The 23,568-nt window shown below is 36.3% G+C and overlaps 1 protein-coding gene across 1 annotated transcript in view; it reads left to right on the top strand.

Moving 5' to 3' along the window:
* Window positions 1-21,226, top strand: part of SLC15A5 (solute carrier family 15 member 5) — a gene marked incomplete at both ends in the record, with an annotated part of 72,379 nt that extends 51,153 nt beyond the window's left edge. Inside the window, 2 exon segments of the mRNA XM_079714973.1 lie at window positions 16,085-16,193; window positions 21,079-21,226. Of these exon segments, the coding sequence (XP_079571099.1) occupies window positions 16,085-16,193; window positions 21,079-21,226 (257 nt within the window).
* Between the last annotated feature and the right edge of the window lie 2,342 nt (window positions 21,227-23,568).

Consider the following 23,568-nt stretch of genomic DNA (forward strand, 5'->3'; position numbering starts at 1 on the left):
CAGAAGCAGCTTATTCTACACCCTCAACCTTTGGCTCCAGAGAGACCCTTAGAGCTGCTCAGAGGCCTTAGGGTTCATAACAGTATCAGGGCAAAGCCCAAAATACTTTTTGGATGTGGACAGGAGCATCCACTGCTGTTGGCTCGTGAGAGGTAGAAATGGAGGAACTTGGAGTCAGACCAACCTGAATTCAAACTCAACTCAGCCCTTGATAAACTGTGAGGTCTTGAGCACTAGGGGTTCAGAACAGCCCTCCCCAAGAAGTGCCAGCTTGGCATATTATTTATTTGAGCTAAAGTTTGGATTATTTTGAGCTAAAGTCAGTGGAGACTTTACTGCCCCTCCCTTAACTTCCTAGAAAAATTTAAACTGGGAATGTTTCCCGGAAAAAGAGTTTTCACCAGAGGTAAATTTTACCTAAGTGGCCTCATCTATATGGCAGGACAAACATCTAATTATGACATCTGCTCTTTTTCTTATTATCCTGTGAATTCCCCTCTTTCTTTGGAAGTTCCAGGCCCTTATTCCATTTCTTACATCAGGATGGCATATATATCTCATTTTAGCTTTCTGTCTTTGAACCTCTCGTGTATGTGGGGCTCCCCGTAAGTACAAAATTAAATTTGATTTTCTCCTGTCAATCTGTCTCATGTCAATTTCATTCTTAGACCAGCCAGAAGAACCTAGAAGGACAGAAGAAAGTTTTTTTCGCCCCTGACTGCACATTACTTAACCTGTCTGAGTCTCAATTTCTCCTTCTCTAAAATGGTTTCACTAACAATTTCCAAGATATCTATGAGGACCAGAGGAAATAGACATAAAGCACCAGATCAGTAAAGGTGCACAAAAATAATGATTTGTATTGTTATTGTAATTGGAGTGGGATCTCAACATTTTCCAAGTGAGCTAGGATTATCATGGGCATGATGTTCTGGTTTGGCATGTTTATAATTCTTCAGAAAAGAATGTGTCCCATAAATGCAGAGCTCAGGTGTCCAGCAGCTTCAATTCCAGGACCAGATTGGGATGAGATGAAATAAAGCCACTTTCTGAGATTCTTTTTGGCCTCATGGACCCATGCCATTAGTGGTGCTCCCTTTGCATGGCAAACTTACATGTCTAGATAGAGTTAGATTCACATCCACGTTCATGCTAAGAGTGCCTGCAAATGGTGTTGAAGTTGACACTAGAAAGATGAGTGGTATTTGGCTTGGTGAGCATAAGAGTGAAGAATTTCTGCTAGAAAGAACATATACCAAAGCCTGGAAGTAAGGAACCACCTGGTGCATCAGAGGAACTCAGAGAAGATCAGTAACCTGAAAATATTCAGGGAGTATCACGTGAACTCAGGTTGAGAAAGTAGAAGTAAAATCATGCAGGAACTGTGGGTTACAGGGATTTTTGTTTTTAAACCTGTATGCAATAAGAAATTATAAAGACATCAAGCAAGTGACATGAGCTATTTGTGTTTTAAGATCACTGTGGATGCAATGTAATTTGAAAAGGAAAGAAGAATGGCTTGGGAGAAGCAGGAAGGATTCAAATGAAGTAACTCAGACAAGTCTAGTGGTGATGAGCTAGTGAGGAAGTAGGCAGATGGAGAGAAATGGACAGATATAAGCTTGATTTCAGAGGTAGAATCAATAGTGCTTAGTGATGGTTTTGATAAAGTCAGGAGGTGGTAGGATGCAGAAGAGAGGAGTGGTATCAAGGAAGCATCCCAGATTCTGCCAAAAGCAACTGGGTGGGCAAAGATTCTATTTACTAAATGGAGAACACTAGAAGACAAAGAGGTTGAAAAACTTTTCAACCATTCATTTTTTCACACATTAAGTTTACCTACCTGTGAGACATCTGAATGGAAGTAGCTGTATCTCAGAAAAAGGATTTGGGTTAGATACATAAATATGAGAATCTTTGGCACAAAAATAGCATTTGAACCCATGGAAGTGAATAAAATTATCTAGTGTGAATATTAAGAACGAGGAGAAGAAGGACCCCAGGAACTAGACCTGAAAAGCCTCAATACTAGAGGTTAAATGGAGGAGAAATGGCCAGCCGGAGAAGGAAAAGGCCAGTCAGAGGGGGAGGGAAATATATACATACATACATGTGTGTGCGCGCGTGTGTGTGTGTGTGTGTGTGTGTATACTGAAGATAAGAGAGAGGACTGATTCAAACAGGAGATGATACATTGTGTTAAATGCTACTGTGAGATCAAGCAGAGTGAGGAATGGAAAGTATCCGTAGATTTAGCAACATGATCTTCACTGGTAACTTTAGCAAGAGTCATTTCAGCAATGAGGAGGGAAAGAAAACCAGATTGGAGTAGGGTCAAAAATATCTAGTAAGGGCTTCCCTGGTGGCGCAGTGGTTGAGAGTCCGCCTGCCAATGCAGGGGACACGGGTTCGTGCCCCGGTCCGGGAGGATCCCACATGCCGCGGAGCAGCTGGGCCCGTGAGCCATGGCCGCTGAGCCTGCACGTCCGGAGCCTGTGCTCCGCAACGGGAGAGGCCACAACAGTGAGAGGCCCGCGTACCACACACACACAAAAAAACCAAAACCAAAAACAAACAAAAATATATCTAGTAAGTGAGGAAATAAAGGCATCACATCTAAATAACTCTTCTGAAGAACTTTCTCTGAAGATTTAAGAAAGAAAGTGGTGGTTTGGAGGAAGCTCTGGGTAGATTCACTAGATTTAGCACTTAAAAATATGACATCCAATTATGTTTGAATTTCAGGTAATTTCAGGAAATTCTAAAAATTTTTTTAGAATAAGTATGTCCCATGCAATATTATGGATGTATTTTGCATAAATTATACTTTACAAAATTATGTGTGTGATATTTAGGACATGCTTATTCTAAAAAATAATTAATGGTTGTTCTGAAACTCAAATTAACTGTGAGTCCTGTGTTTTACCTGGGAAACTGAGATGTGGGTTTGAGATACATTTTTTTTTTTAATTTTGAGAGATACTTGATCACGTTTAACTGATGAAATTATCTGGCACAAATGGAGAAGTTAAAAATGCAAGAGACAAAGGGAGGTTGACTTCTTATCAGAGGGTGGATACTTTTTTCCTGCACAGAAACAGAACAAAGGAGAGCGTGGGTGCAGGTGCAGATGTGTAGATCTGGTGTTAGAAATATTCTGGAGCCTTCCTTTCAAGGCTCCCAACTTTCTTTATAAAGTAGGCAGCAAACAATGCATGAAAGCAAAAGTGGCTTAGGATGAGAATAAAGAGTAGGAAAGACAGGGGCATAGGAATTTGTTATTTCAAGAGTTAGAAAAGATGATTTGGAAGAGAAATGTTAAGAAGGGTGGCAGTGTTGAGGACCCAGTTGACACTGGTGATCATGAAGACTGATTTCAAACCACCTAAAGCATGATTTTGCCCAGTGCTATTCAGATGATCAAGGCAGGCATGAAACTGGTAGCTTTTAAAATGGTCTAAAGACCATAAGACACAAGAAGAAAGGCACAAACTCTATTCTTGATTTTAAGTAATTCAAGGTAAATCTTATAGGCTACTTCCCTATAAATATGCAAAAAATGAGAAAAGATTTCTTCTCAAATTTGATATTAATAAATCTACACAATTAGCTAATCGCAGGTGCAAATGAAAGGACAGACTGTACAAGCAAGCAGATTTGAGGTAAAAATCAGTTTCTGCTATATTGATGATGTTATTTAAATTCAATATTTCACTCTTTGAAATACCTCCACTTAGAGCTTGGTTTATTAATTCAGTCCACAAAAACACATTAGGTTCCTACTATGTGCAAGAACTGGCTAGATACTGAATTAATAATACCATGGCTGATGTTTAATTAACAAGAAGAACCTTACAGAAATATTTGACACTCAAATTAGTATCAGATATATTCATTTGACTAATGCTATTACAATTACAGTTCAGAGCTAATGGCATTATCGGGCTATTATCACAAAGCATTGCCTCTCTTCTAAAACTCATTTCCATGATAATTCATTGAAATCATCATGAGAACACACTATCTTGATGGGTTTTTACCTCCCAATGCTCTTCAAGAGAATGAAATCACCCTTATAAGAAAGCTTGTTAGCCCAAATATCACCCAGGCCCGTTCTCCTGCAGTTCAGGTGAACAATGCATAGAGATTTCTCAACAATTTTGAAAGACACTGTGTCCCTTCCTGGAAACAGCAAGTTGATTTCATTTTTATCCACAATTCCCAGGAAGTAGAAATGCAAATTTTAGTCTCGATGCAGACATTGTTATGAGAACAAAGTATTGAGCATGTGCAGATCCGAGGCCCAATCTCCAATCACCCATTCATTCAACAAATATTCATTCTGTCTCCTTTACATGACTTCAGGCAAACAGTTCAGCCTCTCTGTACCTCTGTTTCCTTGTCTGTAATTTGAGGGTAATAATAATTTGAGTAGTTATTAGATAAATATGAAAAAGTGGTAGAAAAGCCAAAGTTAGAATATAGTTGTTAGGCATTTTTTCCTTCAGGTATCATGAAAATTAATGTGTTTTAAAAATTAACTCAGGTAGGAGAGCTATGAATCTCAAATGAAGCATTTAAATCAGGTTACTGAAAGGAGGAAGGAAAGAAATTAACATTTATTAAGTGTCAGTTATATGCAGACCTTGCTGTATGCATTTCACAAAGATATTATTTCATTAAATCTTCACAACAATTCTTTGGGGGTAGATATTTGTAGCCCCACCATGAATAAGAAGAAAATGAGCTCAGAAAACTATACAAGTTGCCCAAATCATATAGTCAAGGTGGATCCCTGATTCCAAAGCTCTTTTCACTGCACAGGGTTGATTTCCCTGGACACAGAAGCACGTCCACCCTGGAAAATGATGGTTACATCTTTTTAATTGCATAATTCTTGGGTCCCAAGCAAAAAGTACATAATGAAGTGATAGATGTGCCTAAAATAAAGTAAGGTGTAAAACCCACTTCAGTTTTTTCTCAACAATTTTGGATGTTTGCTAGATGACCCCCATTATAAAATAACTTTTTAAAAAAAGTCTAACAAAGTTTGAGATAAATAATTGCTCCCTGTGTCCAACTATCATTTGAAAAATTTCAAAAAGCACATTTTAAGATTTTCAAAGTTTCAATAAAAACACAAATAAACTAATGGGACCTAATCAAACTTAGCTTTTGTACAGCGAAGTAAACCATAAACAAAACGAAAAGACAACCTGCAGAATGGGAGAAAATATTTGCAAATGATGTGACTGACAAGGGCTTAATTTACAAAATATACAAAGCTCATACAACTCAACAACAAAAAAACAAACAACCCAATTGAAAAATGGGCAGAAGACCTAAACAGACATTTCTCCAAAGAAGACATACAGATGGCCAATAGGCACATGAAAAGTGGATCAACATCACTAATTATCAGAGAAATGCAAATCAAAACTACAATGAGGTATCACCTCACACAGGTCAGAATGGCCATCATTAAAAAGTGTACAAATAATAAGTGCTGGAGGAGGTGTAGAGAAAAGGGAACCTTCCTACACTGTTGGTGGGAATGTAAGTTGGTGCAGCCACTTTGGAAAACAGTGTGGAGGTTCCTCAGAAAACTAAAAATACAATTATCATATGATCCAGCAATTCCACTCCTGGGCATATATCTGGACAAAACTATAATTCAAAAAGATACATGCACCTCTATGTTCATAGCAGCACTACTCACAATAGCCAAGACATGGAAACAACCTAAATGTCCATCAACAGATGAATGGATAAAGAAGATGTGATACATATATACAATGAAATACTACTCAGCCATAAAAAAGAATGAAATAATGCCATTTGCAGCAACATGGATGCAACTAGTGATTACCATACTAAGTGAAGTAAGTCAGAAGGAGAAAGACAAATACCATATAACTTACATGTGGAAGCTAAAATATGACACACATGAACCTATCTATGAAACAGAAACAGAATCATGGACATTGAGAACAGACTTGTGGTTGCCAAGGGGGAGGGTGGTGGGGGAGGAATGGAGTGGGAGGCTGGGGTGAGCAGATGTAGGCTTTTATATATAGAATGGATAAACAACAAGGTCCTACTGTAGAGCACAGGGAACTGTGTTCAATATCCTATGATAAACCATAATGGAAAAGAATATTAAAAAAAAGAATGTATACATATGTATAACTGAATCACTTTGCTGTACAGCAGTCATTAACACAACATTGTAAATCAATTATACTTCAAAAAAAATTTAAAAATATAAAAATAAAGATTTTTCACAGTTCAATTACCTTCAGAATAAAACAGTAAAAAGGGGAAATACTGCCTCTTCCTCCAAAAAGAGATAGCCAAAGTCTGCCTTGAATCAAAGACAATATGCTTTAGCACTTAAAATAATGCAGTGTATACTTGAGGTATTGGGTAAATCTGGGATTTCAATAGAGAATACTGAAGGGTTGAGAATCAACCAGTTTTTTGGCACTTGGGGTATTATAATTTCCAGAATAAAATCTTAGGACAGGTTCGTAAATAGCACGTAACTTGTTACAATATTGAGGCTGTTATCCTGTACTTTGCTGAAGAAGAGTTGGTTGTGATTGAAAACCAGCCAATTCTGATCTTTTATAATAAATCAGAAATGATTTTTAGAAGTCAAATTTTTTCAAAAGTATGTTTGATGAAGTGGTTTTAAAATATTAATTTTCTGCCATAAAGGTAATATATGATGAAATAAATCCAAAGTATAAAAGAAGGGAGAAAAAAAGACTTTGAAAAGATAATAGCAATTTTTATTTGGGTAAATTTTCTTCCAAATTTTTTCTATTTGTGTGTGTAGGTATTAAATTTATATGGGTATATATTTTAAGCAAAATTAATGTCTGAATTAATCCTGCTGAAAGCTCAATAAATAAATTTGTATCAAGTACCCTTTTGTTCTTTCCTTAAAAATATTGAAAGCATATTTCCATGTCTCTCCAAAAGAATAAAAGCTCACTTTTAATAATTACTTGATATATTTCATTGCATGGATGAATATATATCTTAATTTAATTTGCCTTTCCCTTCTTGAGGAATGTTTAGGTTGTTTCCCATTTTCTAATGCTACAAATATTACTAAGGTGAACATGTTTTATATAATATTAAAGTACATCAACTTATTGTCTCCGTGGAATAGAATCCTGGATATGTGATTGCTTTCAATGAAGTTAAATATTTTAAAGAGTCTTGAGAAGTAAAGCCAAATTGTTTTCTAAAAGGCTACATCAATTATGCTGCCAGTGTGGTAGGATAATACTTGTCTCAATGTATTAATTTCAGCCCTGAGAATATTATTATTTTAATCTTTGTTAATCTGATTAGCAAAAATTATATTCCATTGTTAGTTTAATTTGTGTTTTTAAGAACAGGAAATTGAAATTTTTAATGTTATGAACATTGCTATCTTTTTTTCATTCATAAAATGACATATCATATTCTTTGTCCATTCTTCTTTTGGTCTATTTGTGTTTTTTCTTATTGCTTTCTATGTCCTTGAAACTTTAGAGATATTACCATCATCATTTATTGCTAATATTTTCCCAGTTTTAACTAAACATTTAATTTTATAGATGAGTTTTTTACATGTGTTTTGCTAATATATGTAATCAATTCTATCAACCTTTATCACTGTGATTAATTTCATTGCATTTATCTATAGTTATGGAGTTTTAGTAGATTAATAGTTTGAATAGAATTTTCTCATTCATGTGGACTTAATTTTCATGTTAAGTAAAGATAACACTTATTTGATTCAAATAAAAAAGTTGCACAACATAGTTTGATATATGTTGAGAAAGGTTAGTTAAACCAAAAATATTCCACAACCATAGGATAAATGAAATGAATCTGATTAGTTAATGATGTGTACTTTATTTTTATTTATTTATTTTTTTAAGATATTTTTTGATGTGGACCATTTTTAAAGTCTTTATTGAATTTTTGTTACAATATTGCTTGTGTTTTATGTTTTGGTTTTTTGGCCACGAGGCATGTGGGATCTTAGCTCCCCAACCAGGGATCAAAGCCGCACCCCCTACATTGGAAGGAGAGGTCTTAACCACTGGACCGCCAGGGAAGTCCTGTGATGTGTACTTTAATATAGCCTTAGTGCTCAGGTGATCTTAGGACTGTTTCAGGGCTATCTTTGCATCTTGTTCCTTTTAGTTGTCTCTTGATTTTAGCTTAGTATCACCCTCTTTTTAATTATTACAGTTTTATGATATATAATACATATCAGGTATTACTAATCATACTTCTTATGGTCATTCTTCATTTACAAAAATATAATAAATATAAGAATCATATTCCCTATGGTTTATACCTCCATATGAATTTTAAAATCATTCTTTTAGTTTTCCCCAAATCCTGTTTTTATTTAATAAAATAAGTAGAAGTTGTTAGCTAATTTTAGGGAAAAAAAATAAAAGCTTTTACAATAGTGTTCCGTCTAAGTGTATAACATTTTTAATTTATTCAATGTTTAAAAATTTAATTCAGTAAGATTATTTTCTTCATATATATTCTTAACATTTCTTGTTAGAGTTATTGTAGGCATTTTATGCTCTTTTTCTTTTTGTTATTATGAACTGAATCATTTTCCCTCATAACAACTCAATGAGATAATCACTATTATATAGGGAGATTATTCATGTTTATGTCTTCATCTTGCATCCAACTTCTTAAACTTTCTTAGTAAATTTATGAGAATATTTTAGTTGATCCTTTTAAGTTTATAGCAGTATTCTCTAATCTTAAGATAAATATAATTTTTATCCTTATTTTCAATATTAACTCCTATGCTTTGCATCCTTATCAGTACACAGAACTTCCAGGGCAATGTTAATACCAGAAGACAGTCACATTTTATCTTGCTCATGATCTTACTATGAATTTTTCTCAGTTTTCTATTAAGCATATGTGTAGGTTTATAAAGATAATCTTAAATGATTTTCTTTACCATAAGAAAATGAAAATTTCTATTTCTTGTTCTCTAAGATTTAAATAAATCAGGTTAAATTTTATTGAATGTTTGTTAAACAGCTCTTGAGATCACCTTTTGATTTTTCTTACTTCTCCTGACATTATTTAATTAATAGATTTTTCAATATGAAGTCATCTTAACATACATGGGATAAACAATCCTCAGTAGCATCAATACTTGATGATCTTTTGATCTGGAAGATCCAGGGGAAAGATTCATTTCTTCCATGAAAATTAAAAGTTGTATTCAGGACCTAATATCTCTTTAGAGAATCATTCTTTGTAATGTTTTCCTGCTATTTGCCACCATTAAGATTTTTCATCTCTTCTTAGTTCTATTTTGGCAATTAATGTTTTCCTAGATATTCATCCTCCTTGCATAAGATTTTTTGACACTAACATAGCATACTCATAACTAAACATTGTTATTTCTTTTGATTCTTTTGTTGTGTATTTTGATTGGATTTGTCAGGGTTTTTGTTGTTACTGTTGTTACATCTTCCTGCAATGAATCAGCTCTTAGAACTATTTAATATACTTTAAGATATTGACTTTCTGTTCTATTTCCTTCCTCTTACTTTCCATAGATTTTTTTAAAGTTATTTTCTGATTTTTTGTGTGTTGAATGTTTAATTCATGTATGGTCATTCTTACTCTAAAAATGAAAACAGTGTGCCTTTAAATCTGTCTCCTAACAGGATTTAAATCTGTATGCCTAAATTTGTAAACGCAATTTTCTCATTTTCTTTATTTTCTAAATACATTGTGATTGTGGTTTTCATTTCCTCTTTGATCAGCTAGTTATTTAGGAGTAGAATCTTCAATTTATAAGAATTTGGTTTGTTGTTGATATTACCTAAACTTCTATAAGTTCTATAACTTTTTTCTTTCTACTAAACAATGTGGTGGTCTTAATTAAATTCTTACCGATTGTATTATTCTTCTTTTATTGAAGTATAGTTGATTTACAATATTGTGTTAGTTTTGGGTGTACAACAAAGTGCCAATCACATTATTCTAATTCTCTACATTATTTTCCTTTTTGCCTATTCTATCAAAAATTGATCAAAGTGTGATGTATGTAATCATTCACAAGAATTATCTACCTGTTATTTATTTCTGTGTTTCCAACAGATTTTGTTATGTTTCATTACCTAAGGGATATTCATTGACATATGTTCAATTTGAATTGTGCTTTTTACCAATATAAGAAGATCCTTGATGTCCCTTTGACATAGTTTTTCCTTGGAATTCAATTTTTCCTGAAATCAGTATTTTCTGCTATTTTATTTTCATTTTTGCCTTATGAGTTTCTCATTTTTATTATTATTTTAACCTTTGTCATTTTGTGTTGGGGTGTTTTGTAAGCAACAGTAATAATATATATTATCATCACATTTCCTCCCTCATAGGGATTTTTTTTTTTCTATTTACTCATCTTCAAGGTAGAGATTTACTGAGAGGCAGTATCTACTAACTGAGAATGTATATGGATTTTCTTACCTCTGGTCACATTCCATATTTTTGCCAAAATCTTCTGTTAAGGTGCCCCATTAAAACCCAAGTTACTGCAACAAGCAGACTGCTGAGCTAAATTGAGGACGTTATCTATACCATTTTCTGGTTCTCCAACACTCTGATCAGTGTGATTATAATTTGCAGTCTCAAGCATACGTGACTCTCGCTCACGTTCATCTGTAATGCTTTCCTTCTGAGAACTACAATGCCGTGCTCCCATTATTCCTTGTCTCAGGGTTAATGGAAGTTCCACTCCCCCAGGTATCAATAGTTTAGCAGCAGAGGTACTTGGCGCTGGGTACTGGTTAGAGGGATGTAGGGGAGGACTCCTCCTCCCCAAAACAGTAACTATGCATTAGATCAACAGCAAATACTATAATTCTGTCTAGAACTGACCTTGATTTCTGTGGTAGGGGCACTTCCTGATCACCTCCTATTCACCCCATTGGGGAGGGAAGAATCCTACCCCTACATAGCATAAGAAGGCTGAATACGTGGGCAGATGAGACTGACAGCAGTTTATTCATCACCTGTGCTTACAGCCCAGTGGACCAGAGCATGCCATGCCTGGCCCTGTGGGGTTGCACTGAGGAAGAGAGGGAACACGCAGGGTCTATGGCAACAAAGCAGTGAGGTGATCTCTGGTTCCTACAGGAGGATGTGATTGCTGGTCTGAATAATGTTGAAAGCTGGTAAGGAAGTGAAATCTGTTAGGCTGAGGATAGGGTGGAGTACAGCTCGTCTGGCTAATAAGGAACTAGCCAGGAGGGGACGATATCCCCGTGTGGGGAACATATCTGACAAAGGAAGCAGGGAAATGTACGGTCAGGTCTTTGGGGCCCTGTGACACTCAAGACGTAAAGGCAGCACACGAAATGTTAGGCCTTATAATACAGGGCATAAGATGGGACAGGAATAAAGTATGTTCCTCTTTTACCTCAGCAGCTTTGTGCTGTTTATAGCCTCATAGCATGTGTGGGTCACCGTATGTATTTTTCAATCCCGTTCCAAAAACCTTAAGTTTAGTGTAAATTACCCCAAGAATCTCATGATAGGTTGAGTCTCACGATAGGTCAATCCCAGGATTTAGGTGGAAAAGTCGTCTTGGGTATTTTAAACGGTATTTGGGGTAAGCTATGTCAAAGACTGCTGTCCAGACGTTTTTAAACTGTTGAGATGCTAAGGAAAGTCATAAAATTAGTAGTTCTGTTAGCGCCAGTAGGGGGCTGTATTCGTGCAGTGGTGAGGGTAAGAAGTGAGGATTCTGCTGAGTGATGATTCCCTTTACCTCTCTGTGCCTTCACCCTTTAGTCAATAACATACAAGAACTAGCTTAGATAAGTCCATAGTCTGTTTATCTCTAAAATGACCATGATCATTTAAGATAAATAGAAACATTGTATTTAGTATCTATAAAGTCTAATGCTTGAGAGTAATTACAGACATACCTCGGAGACACTGCAGGTTCGTAAAACAAAGCAATAACAAGTCGCGTGAATTTTTTTGGTTTAGAGTGCATATAAAAGTTTTATTTACACTGTACATTCCTTGTACTGTAGTCTATTAAGTGTGCAATAGCATTATGTCTAAAAAACAATGTACATATGGTCATTAAAAAATAATTCCTTTGGGAAAATGGCACTGATAGACTTGCTTGAAAAGAGTGGCCACAAGCTTTCAGTTTGTAAAACATGAAGTATCTGTGAAGTGCAATAAAACGAGGTGTGCGTGTCTCCCTTACTAATCCATGAGCTCCTTTTCTTAAGCAACTTGGAATGCCCATTTCCTGGCACATAAAAATTTCTTAACAAATGATTTTCAAATGAACAAATAAACCTAGCTGAGCAAGAGATATTTGAGGAAACTGTGAGCAATGCCAAATATTTTGTAAGCACTCTATTAACTCAACAGCTTAACATTCATTACTAACTAGCTGGTTATACAATTAAAGTACGTGACTGGGGCTCACTGTCAGCATTAACAAATAGCACTTTGTCATTCCTTGGACTCTTTATGTGGCTATTTTCTTCTCATGTTGATAACCTGCCTGTCCACCTCAGCTAAGATCTAGAGAAGTCTAGTCAGTCCCATTCGAGACCTAAAGTCTTCACTTTGTCTCCTTTTGCAAGGATACTCCCGATTTCAATCAGGTACTAGAAATGTCAGATGAAAAATGGCACAAATGTGAATTATGACAATAGAAGTTTATAAGCTCCTAAAATAAAGTTATAGTACCTAAGAGCTGAGTCAACTGACAATGTTAAATGGAACATTTTACAACCAGTCCTGGGATAATGATAAAAAAAAAAAGGCACACAGAACATGAAGAAGTATCTAACAGGAAATGGGCCCAAGATCAAGCTCAGGCTATGTGATTTTGTATGAGCATCTCTAAAGAGGGGAGAGGTGATAACCTAATGCTTATGGGTGCCTCCTTTGTGCCTAACCCCCCACTTCTATTATCTCTTTTACTTCTCATAACAGCTCAGTGAGAGAGGTACTGCTGTCATTTTCAAGAGGAGAAACGAAGGTTGAAGGGGTCCAGTTGACCAAATGCCCAACAACAAAGCTATTAAATAATAGAGACTTCAAAAGTCTCTCTGATTCCAAAGCCCATACTATTTCCATTGGGTATATCTTTTTATACCCAATGCTATCTCTTTACATAGACACAATCTCTATATACATATAAAACAAATTTAAGCTTCATAAAGAATCTCTCTCTCCAACTTGATGCTAGTGTTTGTTCCATGTTATCAATTCTGCTGACGGTTCTCTTTACCACAAAGCTTACCATGTAAATTAGCTATACAGTCAATGTTAAAGTATCTAAAGGAGGCCAAAATATGGGGCTGGAATGAGCTCAGCACTAGGAAGAAAGCTGAACACGAAAATTATATTTAAGAAAGAATACTACTATATATAAAATAGATAACTAATAAGGATCTACTGTATAGCACAGGGAACTCTACTCGATACTCTGTAATGGCCTATATGGGAAAAGAATCTAAAAAAGAGTGGATATATGTATATGTATAACGTTCACTTTTCTGTACACTTGAAACTAATGCAACATTGTAAATCAACTATACCGCAATAAAATTTTTTTAAAAAAGAAATAAAGAAACAATAGAGGAGTATTATCAGGAGTCTGAACAGGTGGTATGGCACTCTTTCGTTTTATTTTTCAAATAATTCCGCTCACAAACTATCCTGTGTTACTCGTAAATTTCCACTGCCTTTAACTTTTCTAGTACGACATCCTCCTGTCACCCCACATGCACATAATGCCAAGTCACAGTGCTTCTCATGTGTGCTCACCCCGGCATCCCCAGTGACAGAGACGCAAGCACACCGGCATGCCCGGGGGATCTAGCGCCATCTCCTGATAGGCTGGTATTCGCTGTAATTGCACAATTTCTTGGAAATATTGTTTTACCTTTAAAGATCTTACAAAATTGATATTCTTCTCCCTCAGCTGACTTTGTTATAGAATAAAGATAGTCTTTCCAATTACTTGTTATGGACCAAAATGCATGCTCCGGGAAGAATTAATGCCATGTTAAGTCTGAAGCTTCGCATACTCTGTGCAAACTCCTTTTACTCTAGCCAGAGAAACACGGTGATAAAATGGTATAATCGCATGACATGCAAAGTGCTTATGTGAAATGAAAAGGACAAAAATATGAGTGGGATATTAACTCAAGAGAAATAAGGAAACAGGACTGTTTGAACAGGCTTAGCAGGATGGCTTAGTTCTTCCTGAAAATAAGTGTGATGCTATCTCACCTTACCTTGACCTCTCTACCCTGACTCCCCCATTCAAGTACAATCAAATGTTTAGTGTCTGTACACACACACACACACATTAAGAGGGTTACACAATACCCGACAGACAGACATAGAGGGAAACATTCAGGGAAATTTCTCCTAAATATCAGATAAAGGCAGCATGTCAATATAGCAATAAAACCATACATTTCTATTGTAATGGAACACAAATTAATAAAATGGGGGAGTAGAACTTACAAAATAGCTTTAAACTCAATACCAGATTTCATTATAGGTCCTAGACTATAATGGACACAAGCTAATTTTCATGGTTGTCCATAATAATAGTCATTGGGAAGTTAAATGACAGAAGAGAAGCAGCTTTAAATGGGAAATGGCACAATTATTCACAGCTGTCATGCTTATGCACTTGCTGACTATCAACCTTGAACAGAGCATTTAATTCAAACCCCATTTAAAAGTATACACTGTCAAGGGAGAGGCCAAGAACCATATTCTAGTTCAGGAAGCAACCCATAACCCATGTGCGAAAGATGACGCTGAAGATCAAGTCTATTGGAATGTAGATGGATTGCTCACAACCCAATGTAGGAGCTGCTCCTGTAAAAAAGCAAGGAAATGCCAAGAACCTTGGCATCTGACTGTTCACAGATGATCCATTCCTGCTCTCATAATGCATAGCATTTTGAGGGGAAATATTCTGCCCATTCAGAACAGCAATTGAATTTAAGTTTTCTCTCTGAAGATAGATTTTACCTTTTAATCAATCTTTTAAACTTCTGTAATGCTATATATGTGTGATATATTTGTTAATACTAAGATTCCATTCCTGTTTTTAAAGTATTGCATAAAAATAAGTGCTGCATGTATAATATATATGATATAATACATCATATTTCATATAATGTATTTAATAATAATATCTCAAAAACCAACTGAAGAACAATTGAATGTGTGTATAAGACAGAGATAATATGGATATAGATACATAGGTGTAGATATGAAAAGAGAGTTCTAGCAAAGATCAAAGTAAAAGTCACAACTTAGGAGCAAAGTAAAAGAAATTACCTGAATCCTAATTAGTTTCATATATACTCAGTTGGACATCAAAAGGAAGTGAGGATTCCTTACTTAGGGGTATTAAACTGAAGGAATTACTCATCAGGTTAAAAGAAAATCTTCACATCAACCAGAGACTGCAAGTATTTGATCGATAGGATCTGTGATATTATAACAAGGTAACACTGGATTATCTTATCTAAGTTATCAAAACAAAGTAATATCTGACATCTACATATATTATCTCACTAGCCTTACAATTAGCACATGCAACCAGCTATCTGGTGATGGTAAATATTTTTCATACATTCAATGTATATTTACCAAACAATCCCTATGGGGGTGCCAAGCACTGTTCTAGGTATTAGACATATAATGATGAAAAAGACAAATGTGGCTCCTGCAAATTAATAGCATAATCAGGGTTACTTTTATAACCCAGTTCTTCTGACACCTATATTGTATTATGCAAATCAAGTTTTTTTGACCCTCAAAACATTTGGCCTGCCTTGCTTATTATTTTACTGTTAATTACATAATTAAATGAATTTTAACTCTGAGTTTCAGATGTGCTTTTTTGCTTTGTAGATATTATTCAAGCGAATAAAGCTCTATGAATTATGGCATGATAAAATATTCACAGAAACTTACAACTCCACAGTTGAATAACAATTACATTTGTTCCAAACAGGCAATTGGTTTCCAAACACATTAAACAAAGGCAATTTAGAAAGCTTCTTCTTCTTCTTGGCATCATTAACGTTGTTGAACGCCCTGGGATTCTGGAGTGTTTCACAAAGGTAAGTATGTGTGTGGTAAGATGAACAATTTCTGAGTCCATGAAAGTGTGATCTGGGAGCCATCACTGAGCCAATGGGAATCCTGTATTCCATGACTGGACCAGTCAGCATATTAGAGAAATTTAACAGATATTCGGAGCAAGAAATTTCCATTTAGACTTCACTTTTACTTTACTCTTTTTTTTTTTTAACATTTTTATTGGAGTATAATTGCTTTACAATGTTTAGCTTCTGCTTTATAACAAAATGAATCAGCTATACATATACATATATCCCCATATCTCCTCCTTCTTGCATCTCCCTCCCACCTTCCCTATCCCACCCCTTTAGGTGGTCACAAAGCACTGAGCTGATCCCCCTATGCTATGCAGCTGCTTCCCACTAGCTATTTTACATTCAGTAGTGTATATATGTCCATGCTACTCTCTCACTTCGTCCCAGCTTACCCTTCTCCCTCTCCGTGTCCTCAAGTCCATTCTCTACGTCTGCATCTTAATTCCTGTTCTGCCCCTAGGTTCTTCAGAACTTTTTTTTTTCTTTAGATTCCATATATACGTGTTAGCATACGGTATTTGTTTTTCTCTTTCTGACTTACTTCACTCTGTATGACAGAATCTAGGTCCATCCACCTCACTACAAATAACTCAATTTCGTTTCTTCTTATGGCTGAGTAATATTCCATTGTATATATGTGCCACATCTTCTTTATCCATTCATCTGTCGATGGACACTTAGGTTGCTTCCATGACCTGGCTATGGTAAATAGAGCTGCAATGAACATTGTGGTACATGACTCTTTTTGAATTATGGTTTTATCAGGGTATATGCCCAGTAGTGGGATTGCTGGGTGGTATGGTAGTTTTTTAGTTTTTTAAGGAACTTCCATACTGTTCTCCATAATGGCTGTATCAATTTACATTCCCACGAGCAGTGCAAGAGGGTTCCCTTTTCTCCACACCCTCTCCAGCATTTATTGTTTCTAGATTTTTTGATGATGGCCATTCTGACAGGTGTGAGGTGGTAACTCATTATAGTTTTGATTTGCATTTCTCTAATGATTAATGATGTTGAGCATTCTTTCATGTGTTTGGTGGCAATCTGTATATCTTCTTTGGAGAAATGTCTATTTAGGTCTTCTGCCCATTTTTGGATTGGGTTGTTCATTTTTTTGATATTGAGCTGCATGAGCTGCTGGTAAATTTTGGAGATTAATCCTTTGTCAGTTGCTTCATTTGCAAACATTTTCTCCCATTCTGAGGGTTGTCTTTTTGTCTTGTTTATGGTTTCCTTTGCTGTGCAAAAGCTGTTAAGTTTCATTAGGTCCCATTTGTTTATTTTTGTTTTTATTTCCATTTCTCTAGGAGGTGGGTCAAAAAGGATCGTGCTGTGATTTACGTCATAGAGTGTTCTGCCTATGTTTTCCTCTAAGAGTTTTATAGTGTCTGGCCTTACACTTAGGTCTTTAATCCATTTTGAGTTTATTTTTGTGTATTGGGTTAGGGACTGTTCTAACTTCATTCTTTTACATGGAGCTGTCCAGTTTTCCCAGCACCACTTACTGAAGAAGCTGTCTTTTTTCCATTGTATATTCTTGCCTCCTTTATCAAAAATAAGTTGACCATATGTGCGTGGGTTTATCTCTCGGCTTTCTATCATGTTCCATTGATCTACATTTCTGTTTTTGTGCCAGTATAGACTTCATTTTTTCCATTGGTCCTTATAATAAAATAGTTCTTTGCTCAATTCTAAAACAAGATTTTTTTTTCTCCACCATATAGTACCATTTTAGAGTTAGAAATAACCATATCAATAATAAGAATGAATGAGTCATTATCATTAAAAGCAAATATCATTAAACAAATAACTAGAAATCTAATGATGCTTAAGATTTGGATTCCATTCAGGCCTTTAAATCAGCAGTGACCATTTCAAGGTCAATAACAAACTGTGCAAAATCATTTAGCCAGTCAGTCACCTGAGACCATTCAGTGGCTTAATATGTATTATCTCCCATCCATCCATTGCCAACCTGTCTTCCTCTCACTGACGCATTCTTGGATGGCTGTGTTCTTTTGAGCAAATTCTCTAACCTCTCTGAGTCTCTGTTTTCACACATGTAAAATAAGGAGAGTAATTCCAACCTTTTGTGGGCCTTGTAGGGAGATGAATTTTGATAAAGGACCAAGTTCTATGTCTGCCACATAACAGGAACTAAACAGATTTTTATTTTCCTCACTTCTTTTCATTCATTTATCTATTTAGTATCTCATCTATTGCCACTTATTCCTTTCCTGAATTATTCTTTTGTTCATCTAAAAAATCTCTTTTGGGACTTCAGTTGTGTGAAAGACACTGTAATAAGTTAGAAGGACATAAAGTCAGTATCAGTAAATGTTTAGTGTCACCTGTGTCCCTGCTCTCATGGAGCTTATGGTCCAGTATAAGAGAGGTACTTAAACCTCATGCAAGACAGAATTAATGACAAAATCAAAAGTCTTAATGGCTCCCTGAATTTTAAAATTTCTTAGCTTCCAAAGTGTATATTATCGAAGTGACCCTCCAGGATGCATAATTTCCCTAAAATGCCTGTCTCATTCTTCGATTGAAAACCAAATTAGAAAGTCAGATTCTTGCAGAAGGATTCAACAGAAATGTCCCCAGCTTTGCAGCAAAAAGTGTTGGCAACAAAAACTGAAAACGAAGGCAAGACCTTTCTCCCCTCTGTCCATCACCTCCAAGCACGAGTGGTGCCCATCCAGTAATTCTCACAAACCTGCGTTGTTTCTCAATTTCAGTTATGCTCCCACTGTAAGAGTTGACCCTGTCTTTCATGAAGTAGTTTAAAAGGCAATCTCTACAGGCAGCCCAGTTGAATCCAGTCCCACAACTTAGCTGCACAAACTTTAAGCTGTTTAACCTTGCTAAGCCTCAATTTCTACTTTGTAAAAAGGAAATAATAAGAATGATAACTGTGTCATAAGATTGCTGTGAGGATGAGTAAATTGCCAAAGTGTTAGCAGTAATAATAATGGCCTCAGATGTTGCCTTATGCTCCCTTCTTTTTATTCTTTACCTAGACTCATGCTGAGATATGGTTAAGATGAACATGATTGTGGGCTGAATTCAGGTAGAACTAGTGCTGGAACCAAAAACCTACTAGCTCAGGGACTGATTCATTTATTCATTTATCCATTCATTTAACCAACATGTTAAGCATTGTTCCAAGCACTAGAAAAATAAAACCAAAGAAAACAAAGTACTGGTCTACATGGAGCTGGCACCTAGTACTCAAAATATTTAAGTATGATTCTTCTGTAATTGTCGAGCAAGTGAGTTACTGTAAAGTGAGAGATGGTGGAGTTGGGGTTCGGAGAAGGAGGCAAGAATAAAAAATACAAAGAACCAGAGATTGAAGGAACCAAAGATGAAAGGAACTAAGGGATAATGTAGGGTTTATTCAGAAAGAAATTGGATTCTTACCAAATCTTCTCCATCTCCTGTATACTTTCTTTTCTCCTGCATACTTTTTGAGGGAAGGTAAAAAAGAGAGGGTGAAACAAAGCATGAAGGAAAGAAATTAATTTTCCATGTGTTGAGCATTTCTGTCTTAAGCAGCAGGTTTGTCCCCCTCCCTGTTATGGAGATCATACCATTCCATTTTATAAGTAAGAAAACTAAAGTGAAAATCTAACTAAGTAAATTGACTAAGTTCACACAAGTAGGATTCAAACCCTAGTTTGTCTCCAAAGCCCATACACTTTCTCCTAGACTCTGCTGCTTCTAAGTGCCATAGAGGAGCCCTTTTCCTGCTCCCTGACAGCCCCTTAACTCTCGTGGGGGAGGAAACCAGTCCCTTCAGTTCAACTAACTATACCCACCACCACCTGTTGATCAGCCTCCACAAGAAAAGAATGTGTGTCATGTTTCAGAAGAAAGGAGAATCTGGAAAATTTGCCTGCAGAGATTAAGTAGCTAGAATCAACTACATTAGTTCAAAGGCACACATTGCCTTGGGTATCTATTTCCCACTGGGATTCTTATGGCCCTTGACCATTTGTTCATTCAACCAATATTTATTGTACATCTGCTATTACCAGGCACTCGTCAAGGCACTAGGAATACAGCAGTAAATAAAGCAGTCTGAAATTCCTCTCCTCCTGGAACTTCTTCAAAAATGTTTAAGAAATAAGTTGCCTTTAGAGGCAGCATGCCATAGAGGGAAAAGGCCAGGACTCTGAATAAGAGAGTTCTGGTTTCAAACTCAGGCTCTGCCAACTATTACTCATACAAACCCTAAGCAACTTATTTAACCTCCTAGAAGTTCAGTATTTCTGTCTGTGAAATGGGGATGGTTCCACCCTTCCAGGGTTATAGTGAGAATTCAGTAAGTTAGGGTGAGCACTGGGCCCTAGCATGCTGCCTGGCACTTAGAAGATGGGAAATCCAGATTTTTCTTGAGTCAAGGATAGAGGGCACACATTTAAAAAATATGTTCATGGATTTTTTCTTTGACAGTGGTGTTTTCCACACAGTCTCAGCACCGAATTTACAAACCTTCAGTGCATCTGATAAATCTTTCGAGTCCTGCCGCCGTGAAATCTACAAGGTTGATAATTCCAGACTTTCCAGTTCTCTGTCAGACTCACTGCAGGTTGTAAAAGAGCGCCATCTAAAGGTCCTCATCAGACACCTTAATATGTCCTAAAACTCCTTTTGTCGTTTTATAAAGACTGTTCTGGTGAGCAGTGCTCTTAAATAATCATCACTGTTGTGCCAGTATCTACGGGCCTATAATAAAAGGAAGACAAGCACAGGGGGAAGGCAAATGATTTATCAAGTCATCTACATCTGGTCCTAAAAAAAGCTTTCTTTCTTTCTTTTTTAGATATTGTAATCTAAATCATTTTAATGCCCAGAACATCAGTGGAAGTAATCTTGAAGAAACACTTCCCCTCCATGAAAGGTCTCTGAAATTTTATGGCAGTACACAGGAATTTTCTTCAAGTATTGATCTTTGGGAAACAGCCCTATGAAACTTTATTTGACTCAACCTGTCTTATGAGCAGAGTATTCCCTGTTTTCTTCGGCTAGATACTATGCGTTTTAGTTTTAGAGCTAATATGTGTGAGGGTGGCCTTATGAATATTATCTGTGTACTTTACAAAGACTAATTATGACTCCTCTAGTCATAATTATGACTATTACGCTTTTGCATTAACATGCTATGCCTTTGAATTAATGAATTAATTTCAAAGTCTAAGTAATTACTCTCTGACAACAAAAAGTTAATATTTCCTATGCATCACAATATTTTAAAACTTTTTACAATGGTTTGGCCATTAAAAGCACCCTAGATGACATTTTTTAGTTTTCATGTGTCCGTAGGCTCAAAATAACAGTATGTTAACATTCTTTCTTTCAATGCATTTATTGAGTACTTACTGCATGCCAGGCATAGTGATCATATACTGTCTATGTCAGAGTAAATAATAAACCTATACACAATTTCACTATACTTCATCTTGCTATTACACTATCAAGTTATAATTAAGGAAATAGTCTCTGAATCCAAGAGCAGCATTACTAAAATAGAGGTCCTTAACAAAAAGAGAATATTCACATACTTAAGAAACTGTAAAATAAATGTAAATGATGGAATTATTGCGATTGAAGGAAAGAAGAAAATTACGGAAGGTTAAATGAGTGTGGGGGGAAGGGCAAGTGATCAAATCAATCAGGGATGCTTAAAGAGATTCCCTAGTCCGAAGGACGTCTTTTAGTCTCCGCTGCTACCAGTTCAGACGCACTCAGAAAATTATCTTCTAAAAGAGATTTCTCCCGTATAAGCAAAGAAATGTGAAAAAAACTCATTTAAACCCAAAAAAAAGGCAAATACAACTAGTGTCCCAAATCTTTGTAGCAGTGCTTGTCAAAGTTTTGTTAAGGACCCCCTGCTTCAGGCAACTCTTTCTGGCCCCTACCATAGACTGCTTTAACCCAAACCTTTTTCCAGGAATCGGCAGTTCTAACAAACCTTCCCAAGTCTTCTTAGGCTCCCTGAAATCTGAGCACCGATGCTTTCCGGGACAATTCAAGCTGGATAGGAAAGGGGTGTTTATCAGTTGATTGCAAATGATTCTGCAGTTAAGCACCTCCCTTGTGACCTAAAATATTTTAGATCTGTAGAATAAAAGGTTTACACATCTTGATTAGGTGTGATATGCATTTTTAATTGCAAAAGAACAGCTGTAAAGCACCAGGTGTTTCTCTTGCTCAAACTATTTTTTGTTTGTTTGTTCTGAGGACAAATGAAAAGACAAACTCTTACAGACAAAAATTCTTGCCCTGTAACTTTTGCAAATCCTTTTGTTTCCCAGCATTTGTTCTCTGACGAAACAGTGAGGCCAATCCTTGATCTTCCTTAGAATCTTTCTTTGCTGCAAAACGTTAAATGCCAAGTTTGCGATTTGGGTTTAATGAACACCCTAAAGATCAAGAAACCTTTAAACATCTCGTCTTGGTACAAGTCAGAAGCTCTAACGGTCCCTCTCACCATTAGAAAAAGGGTTTGCCTTATTTTGTTTCCCCCACCACCACCGCCCCAAATTTGCCTTCTTCTCCTTAATTTCTACATCATAATAGAAAAAGGTGCTCATTATGATTTCACTCGTCCTTAGAGATGAAAAGAGAGCTACAGAATTATAAAGATGACCCTAAGCGAACACCAAAAGAGCTTAGAATCCTCACATCAGGGCTGACGCTCATGATTAGCTAAATTGCAGGAACTATACACGCTTCCATTGGAAACAGGATGCATTCATGCACCAGTTTCTTGTCTAGTGCTTAGCAACATTATCACTGAGCACCTGGAATAGTTTAGGCATTAAGTGTAATTGGTTTTGCTTTACATAAATCTGTAGCTTTGTAAATAAGCGGAGCATTTCAGCTTCTCTGTAACACCAATTAACTTAAAGGGATGCGTTGTTTGTAGGAGACTGCTGGGTTCCGTACTGTACTTCTCCAGGAATGTGTTCATTGGCTGGCAAAGTTCTGTGTCCCTGCAGTGTTCCATCGACTCCCAGTCACTTGGTATCAAGGGTCTGTACCCAGCCACTCATTTGCTCCCTTTTCCAATTGTAAAAGATTGGGAAAATGAAGTCTTCCCTAAGAAGCATCTTCGGTGTTCTATTTCTGTCCAAGAGGGAGACCTGAAAAGCAAGGTACTTGAAAATGTTTTCTGTGACCTGCAGAGCACAGATCTGACCCCAGCTGATTCTGTCCATAACTGACGTCCACATCTCTTTCCTCTTTCTTTTTTTCTTGCAACGCTTCAATCCAATGCAGCCAAAAGTCACTGCATTGAGACTGTATACAA

This window comes from Hyperoodon ampullatus (genome assembly GCF_949752795.1).
Source record: "Hyperoodon ampullatus genome assembly, chromosome: 11".
NCBI classification, from domain to species: Eukaryota; Metazoa; Chordata; class Mammalia; order Artiodactyla; family Ziphiidae; genus Hyperoodon; species Hyperoodon ampullatus.